The 11,320-nt window shown below is 37.1% G+C and overlaps 1 protein-coding gene across 5 annotated transcripts in view; it reads left to right on the top strand.

The window, feature by feature from the left end:
• The first annotated feature begins 402 nt into the window (after window positions 1-402).
• LOC114873499 (potassium voltage-gated channel subfamily KQT member 1) overlaps window positions 403-11,320 on the top strand; it is a 28,768-nt gene continuing 17,850 nt past the window's right edge. For 4 of the 5 annotated variants that reach the window (XM_029181897.2, XM_029181896.2, XM_029181895.2 and 1 more), the window contains exons 1-3: window positions 403-709; window positions 4,804-5,395; window positions 9,626-9,716. In XM_029181897.2, the coding sequence (XP_029037730.1) occupies window positions 403-709; window positions 4,804-5,395; window positions 9,626-9,716 (990 nt within the window). The remainder of the gene's footprint in view (window positions 710-4,803; window positions 5,396-9,625; window positions 9,717-11,320) is intronic. The other variant, XM_046286047.1, reaches the window with a different exon arrangement.

The raw sequence follows: 11,320 nt of genomic DNA, 5'->3' as shown, positions 1-11,320 counted from the left end.
CATCAAAATTAAAAATAACCTTTTCTTCGTCCTCGTTACAAATATTCAAAATAAAATGGTCCACAAATAAAATCACGAAGTGTTAAAAATTGTGAGTGTCATAGAAACTGAAGATTATCCACTGATCGATTAAAAATGACTTAAACCTTCTTCTCATTTTCATAAAAATGGTCCACTAACAAGATGATAAGTGTTAAAAAATAATGGGTGTTGACTCATGAAAATCAGTGTTTTTTTTTTTTTAATTGCGGTGCTTTTCTTGGCGATAATAGACAAGATTAAAAGTGTACCGTGTGGCCGCGTTGGTAGACTTGAGACGACCATGGACAAAAAGGATAATCAGTCGGTCGTTCGACAGTTGAACGGAAGCTGGTCTCGCTGGAACAGCAAGATAACCTCGGGATGCTGCACGCTGCCATGCTAGGTAGCGGTCCGGGTCGAGGGAGACACGAATGGTATCCGGGATTTTATCTGCAACGTAGACGAATTGGATGCAGGATGAACCGTGGTGAACAGGAGACATTATTCAGGCAGAGCCGCCAGTTGACGAGGATCGTGCCGTCTCACGAGGACCTGGTGCTGAGCGTGCTTAAATCGCCCATCAGCCAACATCAGCAGCAACGACAACCGTATCATTCCAGTTATCACTGTCAAGAGCATCATGTTAACTGCCAAGGTCATCAAAATCATAAGAAGTGTACTCATACAGGTATATATCGATTACTCGATGAGCAATTTCAGTTCGGGAATTTTCAAAGACGTGCTTGTGTGGGATTTTTACATGGTCTTCTGATAGTTTTATGATCCTTTATGGTTTTCAATGGTCCAGGTTTTTCGATATGGTCATTGATGTAAGTAGGTTTGTCTGGTGTGGGCCAAGGTACTCAGCTTAATCCTTAAAATTCAGGTAATCCTTAAAATTCAGGTTCAATTTTTTAAATGAAATTGCAGAATATCATACAATCAGGTGGTACCTATTTTGACGAATAAAAGAAACAATTTCTATTTGTGAAATATTATCCTCTCACGATTATTACACAAAATATTTGTTGAAATTATAAGAAGAATAATATTCAATTGTATCATAACAAAAGGGTTCCGCGCGCTTATTGATTGCAAATAAATATAACCATTGTAAAGGCTATTAATAGGATTGCTTGCGTTCCTGTGAGCGGTTTGATCTCCCATGACGAATTGCGGTGTCGAGGATCAAGGATCAACTTGTCCTATTCACGATACAACAACCGTGACTCCCATGAGAATTCTTAACAAGCGAAATATCCCAGTTGATTATTTTTCATCGTGAAAGACAGATCCTGTCACGTTCGAAAGAAATATTTATAAAGAGCCCCTTTGCAACCACTTAAAGGATAACAAAAAAAGGAAAATATTATAAATGATGTTTTAATTTTTTTTTTAATTTTTTCGTAACCAACTAGTAGACTAAAGGTAAAAAATGATGATTACCCGAAATAGCATTAGAAAATATCGATATCAAAAGTTCTATAGTTTCATTTAAAGAAATAAACATAATTACCAAGCATGCCATTCCACGAGACAGTCTACCTCGCTGACTGCATTAATATTTCATCAAATGTAAAGCAGTGCTCAGAAATTTTATCATTAGTTCTCGTAGAATTATCAGTTTCGAAGAAACTTTCACGCTCGTTGTTCTATTATGAATTACACGCAACAGAAGAGGGACCAACTTTTGCCTGTTATTAAAATTTGATAATCATACTTTGGTGATATATACTCTAATTTAGCTCTGGGATAAATTTGTCTCTTCTCTAAGACGTTCCTTCTCTAAAGGAACTTGCCTGCAGCTGATGCTTTCGAACTTGAATTATTTCTATTCGTCGTTTCTAGCAGTGTTGGATTCAAGCATTCCATGAGACTTCCATTTGCGTACAATTCTTCGCCCAAGAGAACCTTTATTTTATTGGAACTTTGCAGAAATATAAATGTAAATCGTAATTTTGTGCAAAATTAAAATTTCCGATCAAAATCTTCACTGTTCGATCCTGAATGAGTTAAGTTTCGATGCTCGTAAAACGATCAAGGATAGTATTTTTCAGAGGATATAATCTAGATCGGAACGTAATTACTATATTATCGATTACGAGCATGGACGCCATTGACCTTTGTTGCTTCGTCTCTGTAATTCATGTTGAAGTAAGATACTAACTCAGACCAATGAGAATACTCAATGACATGAGAATACACAGATGACCGCTTTGAATATTAACAAATTCCTTGTCAACGTTTCTTTCATGATTCTATTTCACGACGCTGTTACAGATTCCCATTGCAATATACAGTAGAATAATATCTTCAATAAAAATATGAAAAATAGGTCAACTTGCTGATAAATCTGCAATAAAATATAAATTCTGTACATCATAGAAAATTCCCAATGTAACAATCTCTTCATTGTACACAGTATCGAGAACCACATCGTTCACAAAAAAGAAGAACAGGAAGTTATCAAACATCTGGAAAGAATTTGGGTTACGAAACAACGGCAAGCAATAAAGTCAATACAAGAAAATATTGACGAAATACCAAGTAGTTACTATATTCTTTCTTTCTTTTTTTTTCTCTTACTGTGAATGCTTTCTTCGATTGGCGAAGGGTGGTTCTCGATGAATATCTCGGGGCTAGCTATAGGTGCTCGAACTTCCGATTCTTCGTTCGTTAATGTCCCGGGGAAATTGCACGTAATCGTTGGAATTTATCTGAACGATATAGAAGCAAGCTGGTGTACGAAGAAGAGAGGAAGCAACGGCGATGAGCGTGCAGATAATTTCGAAGCAATTTATCGGGGTGGCGTGCGCGCGGGTATCTAACATCCACGTGCATGGGCTCGCCAATCCTTATTTTTATCTGCAACTAGCTTATCCGACGACTTTCGTGCAAAATTCTGTTCTGGGATTTCGTTTAACACTAGCAGAACCAATTCTGTTTCGCCGTAAACTCGTACAATAGATTATTCGATAACATCAAAGTCTGCTAACAGTATCGAAAAAGGATCATTCCCAATAACCAGGAGGCTGCTTTCCCGTCTCTATATTTTTTTAATCAATAGATGTCCTTTGAAGGCAGCCGAAACTCCTTTATAGAGTATTCTTTGTGTATCCACTTCGTCAGTTCAAAACTGGATCTACCTTTGGACTGAAAGGCACTCTTTATTTTTTAAATTTGACACTTTGTTAATCCGTCGTATCAGTTTCCTTTTCTTTCAATTTTTAGATATTTCAATATTTGTATTTAAAATTGTAAATTTTATTCTAACAAAAAATGGTTTCTTATATGGGCGTCGAATTACTTGGAAGTTAAGTCTTCTTTAAAATTTGAATTTTATAAGAGTGGGTCGTTTAAAAAAATATTCATCAAGTTCGTCTTGAATTTAACGGAGTTTCACGGGTAGTTGTTCCAGTGCGATGTAGTAAAGAAAAACGAAGAAAAAGGAAAAAACAGCTGTTCCTAATTACAATAGAACGTCAGGTGGAAGATTTATTACAAGGTACGTGCGATTCAAAGGGCAAACGAGCAAGGAAATTAGACGGAGCATCGATCGAACTGGTTCCAGCGATAAATAGACGAGCCTGTTTGTCGAACAGGAATTATTCAAATATTTGAGCAGCCGAAAGCTGGCCTTTGCAATTCTATGTATAAGGATGGAAAGGTCGCGTTACATTTGCCTGTGTACCATAAAATGGGGTGAATTGAAACACTTCTATACAAAAAGTTCCTTATATCGATTAGGAGGTAAATAAAAATCAGTGCTGGGGAAAAATTGAAATTTATCAACGATAGGTTTCGAAGATAGGCCACGTTCAATCTACATCTTATTTTCCATTTTTTGTTCTACCTCGCCACATGGATTCTCTTGCGGTACCTATCTGTAGACCCGTGAAGAGAGTGGTTTTTCTATTTAGTCAGTGGCATAACGAGGACAATGAAAATGGTCGAGAGATTCGATTATCGACCACGTACGAAGCAGTGGTGGCTATATTTCTGAGCATCAATTGAAGTAACGAGATTGCTCGACGTGTTCCTGTGTAGGCTAACCGCTTATCTGTCAACGTATATCAGTGTTAGCTGAGTGAATATCGGTGGACACGAATTTTCCCATGAGATTTTATAACTAAACGAAAGGTGATAAATTGGACAAACGAACAAATTGTTTAAGTACCGTAAATAAATTCGTGCCATTTCTTCGCACAGCATTTAGAAAAAAAAAAAAGATTGTCGGTCGTTATGGTTATAGCCAGGTCCTCGACGACCCAACCACCGACGTACGATGGTTAATTGGTTAATAAATTAAAGCTGTAGACGAAGGAAAATCTTTGAACCGCAACCAACAGTAATGTTCTTTCATCTTGAACCATCCTGTCGATCGATAAACCTGAAACTCTGAAGCTCGTTTGCCCAGCAATTCGGCTTTTCCTTGTGTTGCAAAATTCAGACCGCATAAACCGCATCAAGCTGCCAATATACCATGGCACTGAGAGACATCGTGTCGTTAGCTTGTCGTCAATGGAGTTCCGTTTAGTAACGCATCGTTGATACTGCTCGAAGGAAATCCCGACTTCGTTTGATAAAGGAACGCGATCCTCTGAGAGGATCGTTTTAACGATAGCGCCGATTGCGATATTTATTCATAATTATCGCAAATTAGGAAGAGTTTAAGTGATTCGCTCGGTATTCGTGTAAATCCCACACAAGCAATCGTCGATTAAGCATAATATTGTCGCGCGATCGGATAACGAGGTTCGAAAAAAGATGTCGTGTTTCGAGCCCAAGACAAGCCGGCAATATCCTGGAAATGCCCAGGTGAGAACAACGACAGTCTTCCACGAAGCAAGGACCAATGCTCTAGGCTCACGGAGAAACGATCGAGTGCCGCGGCCGCTTACGCTGCTCTTCAGGGCAGCGAGGACGAGCTGGTGGCCGAGCAGGGCCTCGAGTCGGAGGACACGGCCCTGAAGACGCCTGGTAGCGAAACGGAGGACACCGAGGACAACGGCGGTCAAATGGACGAAACATCCTCGCCCGGGCGTCGTTTCACCTTCCTCAGGCGTTTCCGGTCGCCGCGATTCGGCGAGGCACACCACAAGAGGGTGCCCACGCCGATGAAGAGGAAGTACCGTAGGAAAAAGAGCAAAGACGATATTATGAACAGTGATATGAATGCCACTGAAGTTGAACCGCCTAGTTTGAACCAAGCCGGTGTGCCTGATCCTTACTATCCTATCTATCTGCCCATCGATCAGGCATTCAAGGCTAAATACGTGTTCCATCATAAGAAAGGCAAGACGTTCCAGGAGAGGCTGTACGTGTTCCTCGAGCACCCTGGTGGATGGATCTGCTTCATCTATCACTTCACTGTGTGAGTATCATCGGGTTCTTTTACACGTTGGCCAAGTCTCCTCTTGAAGTTGATGAGACTCCTGGGATAGTAGATTATTCCTATACAGGACACTTAGGTGATTAATACTAAGAAGCCATTTACAGGATGAGGGGATTTTGCAAGTTAGTTAATCAGTATTAGATTTCTTATTAAAACATTTGTTAATTCCAAGAAAATTATTACACTTCTTTTGAAGTAACTTAATCAACGTCAATCGTGATCCAAATTTATAAAATATATACAAGGACATTAATTTAAAGTTAAATGCTTGTAATAATTTTTAAAGTAACGGTGTAAAATTTAGGAAATGAAAAATGGCTCTCTCCATGGTCCGCCGTCCGAGGATTTTGATAGTAATTTTCGTCTGCCATATTGAAGTAATGAAAAATTTTTACACTTAAAATACCCCCGATTCTAATGGACAAATATGTATATCGACGATCGAATAAGCAATAAGCACGCTCTGTTGGAATATAAACAGCTCGGTTTCTCATCGCAACAAGTGATGGGAAATTCTTTGTGCCAGCCGAAGAGACACGTCTGGGTCCTTTGACGGCGATTCTTCGACCAGCGAGTAAATATCTCGCTCGTCTCCATTGTTCGATCGTCCTGTTGGTCCGTTCTCACGATAAAACGTGCCGGAAGTATTCCTCGAACGCTTCTGAAAATCCCGATAGCGAAAGCTCTTGCGAAGGCAACCGCGCTACGTGTATTTCTCGAATCAACCTATGCCGGATTTTCACCCTATTTCGCGTTCAACGTTCACCGCTTCTATGTCGCGTGAGTGCGTCGTCGATACTTCCGGTTCCCGTTTAAAGCTGTCCTACTAATGTCGCCGATACGCGTTAATAATGGACATCCAATAGCCTATTTCGAAGAACTTGAAACGATTCAATTTGCTGTAATATTTCAAATTAATACGATATACAAATATGTATTTTTACTATTAATAAGAATCGCTGCGATTAAACTGCGTCGTAAGATGCAGGCTAAAAGGAGTAGACAAGTCAAAAGTGTTCTCCGTCGCGTCTTTATCGTTCGAGCAACGTTTTATTTCCGTTCAGATATCGTAAAATTCTATCTTTGATCCGCCCACTGTTCACCAACTGCATAAGTATCAAAATACTCGTCCCATACATTATTCAACGCGACCGTTTTTCATTTTTCACTTCTTTTTTTTTTTCATCAAACTTGCCGTAAAGTGGTGCAACCCTTTAAATAATTCATTACGAAAACAACGTACATAGTTGGACGGTATCGAAGTCGATCGATCGCGTGGATACTTACATTTTTCTCACTCTATATGTACATAAATTTTTTTCAATCATAATGCGATTAAAATGATTCTTCTTCGACGTTTAATCTTTCAGGGGTAATTTTTCAAATCACGCTGAAAATTTGATAATTTTTCTGATTCGCATTAATTTTGCAAGTATCCAAATCAAAGCCATCGAGATTTTGACGAGAACCGTCACGATCGGAAATTACCGCGAAAGTGTCTTTCATTTTGTCGCTGTACACTGATGTCGAATGCGTCATTCATTTCCGGAAATGTGTATCCGCTTTTTTACATACCGTCAGAACACGAACCGCATAATTTATTTGGCTTTTAGTCTGAATTTTCCTTTGCTTTCAAAAAAAGTATTGGTTTACTCTGCTGAAATAATATTCAATTTAATTAAACTCGCATTATTTCTTAATTATTTTTAGTGAATGTATGAAATATTTGATTGATTTTTCAACTAAACCGTTGAAAATGTACCCTGTATTGGTAGCGTAGTCTCGGTATGGAACATCAATGAGCTCTTCATAGCGAAGAGCTACTCGAGAACTTAAACCTTCTCGGTCGAGCAGCTTCATTAAGTGGTATGCGATCGACGCATTATAAATGACACTTCTCTCTTTGATCTTCCAATAACGACTTATCTACTTCAACGGAAGATTATTATAAAAACCGATCTTCCGCGTTAGAATTAAAAAATTATAAGTAATTTTTCATAAACCATTTTTATAGAATCATTTTTATTAAACTGTTATCTTCGAATAGATACGGTGAACATGCTATTTTATGATACTTTTATGTCATCGAGTCACGTCGGACTTGTCACGTTTCGAAATTGACTATTTGATATGCAACACCCTAATCTGATAGATCGGACATCGCGTCGGTGTGCATCGGTAGGTAAAAAAATAGGGAAAACGGGGCTGAACGTGGACAATTATCATAGTAGGTCGGCGAAGGTGACCCGCAAAACCAGGGTGGCCCAATGGGTGCACGTCAGAATTATAGTCTCCCGTCACGCCATCTTAAAGCGTGTTTCACGGTGAACCGACTTCGTTAACGCAGCTCTCGTCGTTACTTAACGAGCTATCGCCTGCTAATAAATTACTTATAAAACCGGACGAATCCGCCGCGGCTTTGCAATTACCACAGCCTTTGGATTTACTCCCCCTCGTGAAATCAAACGTGGCTTATTTGAACGTTAACATCGCGCTCAGCTTTTATCCGCAACTGATACGAAAATGCAGGCTACATTTTACGAGGAACGATGAAACGTAAACGTGGATGTTTACAAAATCCTTCGTTCGATCGATACGAAGTGTGACTGGTAAATGGTCAGAATGATATCTCCCAGTTTACATTATCTTATAATTCCACCTCCTGGCGATCAATCTTACTATAAAACAGAGAAACAAGAAATTGTAATTGCCTCGAGGCAAAACCAGGCGGCATTAATTTTTTTAGGCAAGACAGGTTGATATTAACCTTTGGAAGGAAGAATCCCCTAAAACGATTGATGGACCAGTCGGTGGAATAGAGAAGGGTTCTAATCTTGTTTCAGTGAATCCTTTTTTTCCTCGGGATCATTCCGGGAAATTAGATTGTTGCTTTATGTGGTCGTCGAAGAATATTGGAATTCTTTCTGACGTTCAGTAACGTTCAATTACGTGATTTTTTTTAAAAGAGTAACATTTTACAAATTTTATTTTTATGTACAAGTATTGAATTAAGTTTTTGATTCCCACAGTGAAATTTTAAATTAAAAAATGAACATACTATTTATTTTAGCAGTTGTAAATATAGTATTTCTTCGTTGCTGCATATTGCAAAAATATTCGCTCGCTAAAAATAACAAGGCTGTTAGACATGCCTTTACGACGAAGGATCGCGTGAATTGCGAGACTTAGAAACGGATGTCGCGGACATGAATGTCCTGATGATGAAGCGGTTCAAATCGATACGTAATGCATTCATATAAGTTTTGCCGTGTTTATAAATAAACCCCTTTTCCGTGACCCAGCTCTAGTCGGCTGATAATGAACATTCGCGACGAAAGTAACACGTTCGACGTTTCATGAATTTTCAACGACGATGATTCGTGGAAAAATACGGGTCGCGATTAAATCGGTACCGTCGTCCTTTTTATTCTCTCTCTAATGTCAACAGATGTTATCTGATTCTTGTTGAAATTCTTTTAAGCAAAGTTCTGTTAACGTTTTTTTCTCATTTTTCTAATGAAAAACTAAAATTAATTTTTTAACTGAATCTGATACAAGTAATAATTAATTTTAATCCTTAATTATCGATCTAGAGAAATTGATAATTAAAATTTTGCTTTTGAAATTACGATACTCTTGATTGAAAATTAAAATTTCATCCTTTTTAATTATAATCTAGATTTCAGTTACCATATAAATTGAAATTTTTATAAAATATTATAGTCTCTATTGTTTTTGTGCTATTTGTTACTTATATATTACATGAATATTTTAATTGTATATTTGATTTTACACAGAATTGGTTCGTTGAAGAAAGCAATGAAAAAGATTTCCGATGTATATCGAAAAGACTTTATATTTAAAAGAAAGCAATATATAAGTTCCTTTGTTTAATATTACAGCTACATTATATCCTGTTCGTGTCAGCAATAAAATACTTCTTTTACAGTTTCAGCAAAATTTATTGAAACGTCTGCAAATATTTATCCTATACTCAATAGAAATAATGAAAAAATAAAGGAAGAATATTGCGTTTGTACACTAGCGTGTTCGGTAGAAACAATATGAAATAAAAAATTTCATCGTGCATGGATAAATTCAATAAATGCATTAAACTCGATCTGATCAAAGACATTTATTATTTAATTTTAGTATCACTTTTGAAATATTTTTTAAATGTTATAAAAATCAATTTTCTTTTATTTACAGGTTCATGGTGGTATTGGTGTGCCTCATATTTAGTGTTTTGTCAACGATAGACCAGTACAGTAACTTCGCGAACGAAACCCTCTTTTGGATGGTAAGTTGAAATGTACTAAAAATTATTAAATTAGCTCGTTAATTAGAAAAGAATTTTTTCATAGAAAAATATTTTTATTATTATAATTCAACAACTAAAAAACCCCTACATACAACGCGATACTTTAAAATGAAAAAAAGTTTGAACTGTAAAAATAGGCTTCCTCTCCTTTAAAGGTTAAGGTTGGGTCTCAAATGACCCAACATCCGATGTTCGAGGGTTGAAAATTATCAAATTGGTAATTGCAAAAATTATTAAAATAAATAACCTCGTTATATAATCTACTTTCCATAATCTTCTATACTGTACAAAATATTTCTTTCTGGCACAGTTGCATTATTGAAATTCCTATCTTTTACTATCATCAGAATTAACGAAGGCACTTGTGGTAACCGTGCAAATCGATAACGATTTGATAGCAATCGGCGGGGAATGAGGCCAGCATTTGCACAACAAACGTTTAATTGAAATTCCGCCAACTTTTCGGGGCCTATAGCGAATTAAATTGGGCACATGTAACCACGTGAGTTGTCAAGAAATAAGGGAAATGAAATTTTTAAGGGATTGTCCCTTGGTGATACCCTGAAGGTATCCTGAATGTAGCCGTGTTAGCTATTGTCAAGTGAACCATAGATCCTGCTTATGTACCTCGGGTACACACCATAAAAAGCTTTCTACACGTGTATTACAAGGTTTGACAAGTTGGCATTTTCACCCTAATAACGTGTCGTCCCTAACTTCCGGTTTTCTTCTATGTAACGACGTAAAAATAGCTCGAGCAATTTTGTGTCTAACATCTTTCGACAACCTTATTTTTCTTTTTCATCGATTCTTTTTAATTATTGCGGAATTATTTTTCCACATTTATTTTTTTATAATTGCATAAACATCGGCAATCTTGTCGCGATATTATTTAATAAAATTGAATTATTTTTTTATTAGCGAAAACTGTTTCGCTAATATTATACGAAAGAGGATTGTAAGAATAAATCAGGACACGAGAATGGAAATATTAAAGTGAAAAGAAGCATAGTATTGTACATCCAATTAAATATAATGACCGAGCGAAATTTTCCACAATAACACAGGCTGACATTAAAATTTTTTTATAGTTTCTCGTGACACGGTTATCAACGATTTCGCAATTACAACTTGTCCACTAAGATTTCGCTCGATTTCTTGATGCAAATCTCTCGACAGATGTTTATCATGCGCATAATCAAGTGCTTCAGACCGCGAAGTTTGCTGATTACATGAAAGATTTGCGAATCTCGACTTCCTTGCACGAATCCATTACATATGCACTCGGTACATATGCGGCTGTAGATTTTACTTTAAGTTTTTATTATAAACGTAGTGACTATTTCAACGAATATACGTAAAATGTATCCAGAAGTTCTAATAATCTTAATAATTTGGATGATATTAACATTAACAGTAAAACTACTACACCAGTCAAAATGACTGGTTTCAAATTTCTTATCTCAATTTATAAATTTTAACGAACTCCCGTACATTGTCAGTCTCCACCGAGAAGGAAGGATCGGGGGTCCCGAGAATCCTATCTGCGTAACCCCGGAAAGCCTTCGAAATTTTTTATAAAA

The sequence above is a fragment of the Osmia bicornis genome, chromosome 6 (assembly GCF_907164935.1).
Source record: "Osmia bicornis bicornis chromosome 6, iOsmBic2.1, whole genome shotgun sequence".
NCBI classification, from domain to species: domain Eukaryota; kingdom Metazoa; phylum Arthropoda; class Insecta; order Hymenoptera; family Megachilidae; genus Osmia; species Osmia bicornis.
This window is presented reverse-complemented; position numbering and strand designations above follow the sequence as displayed.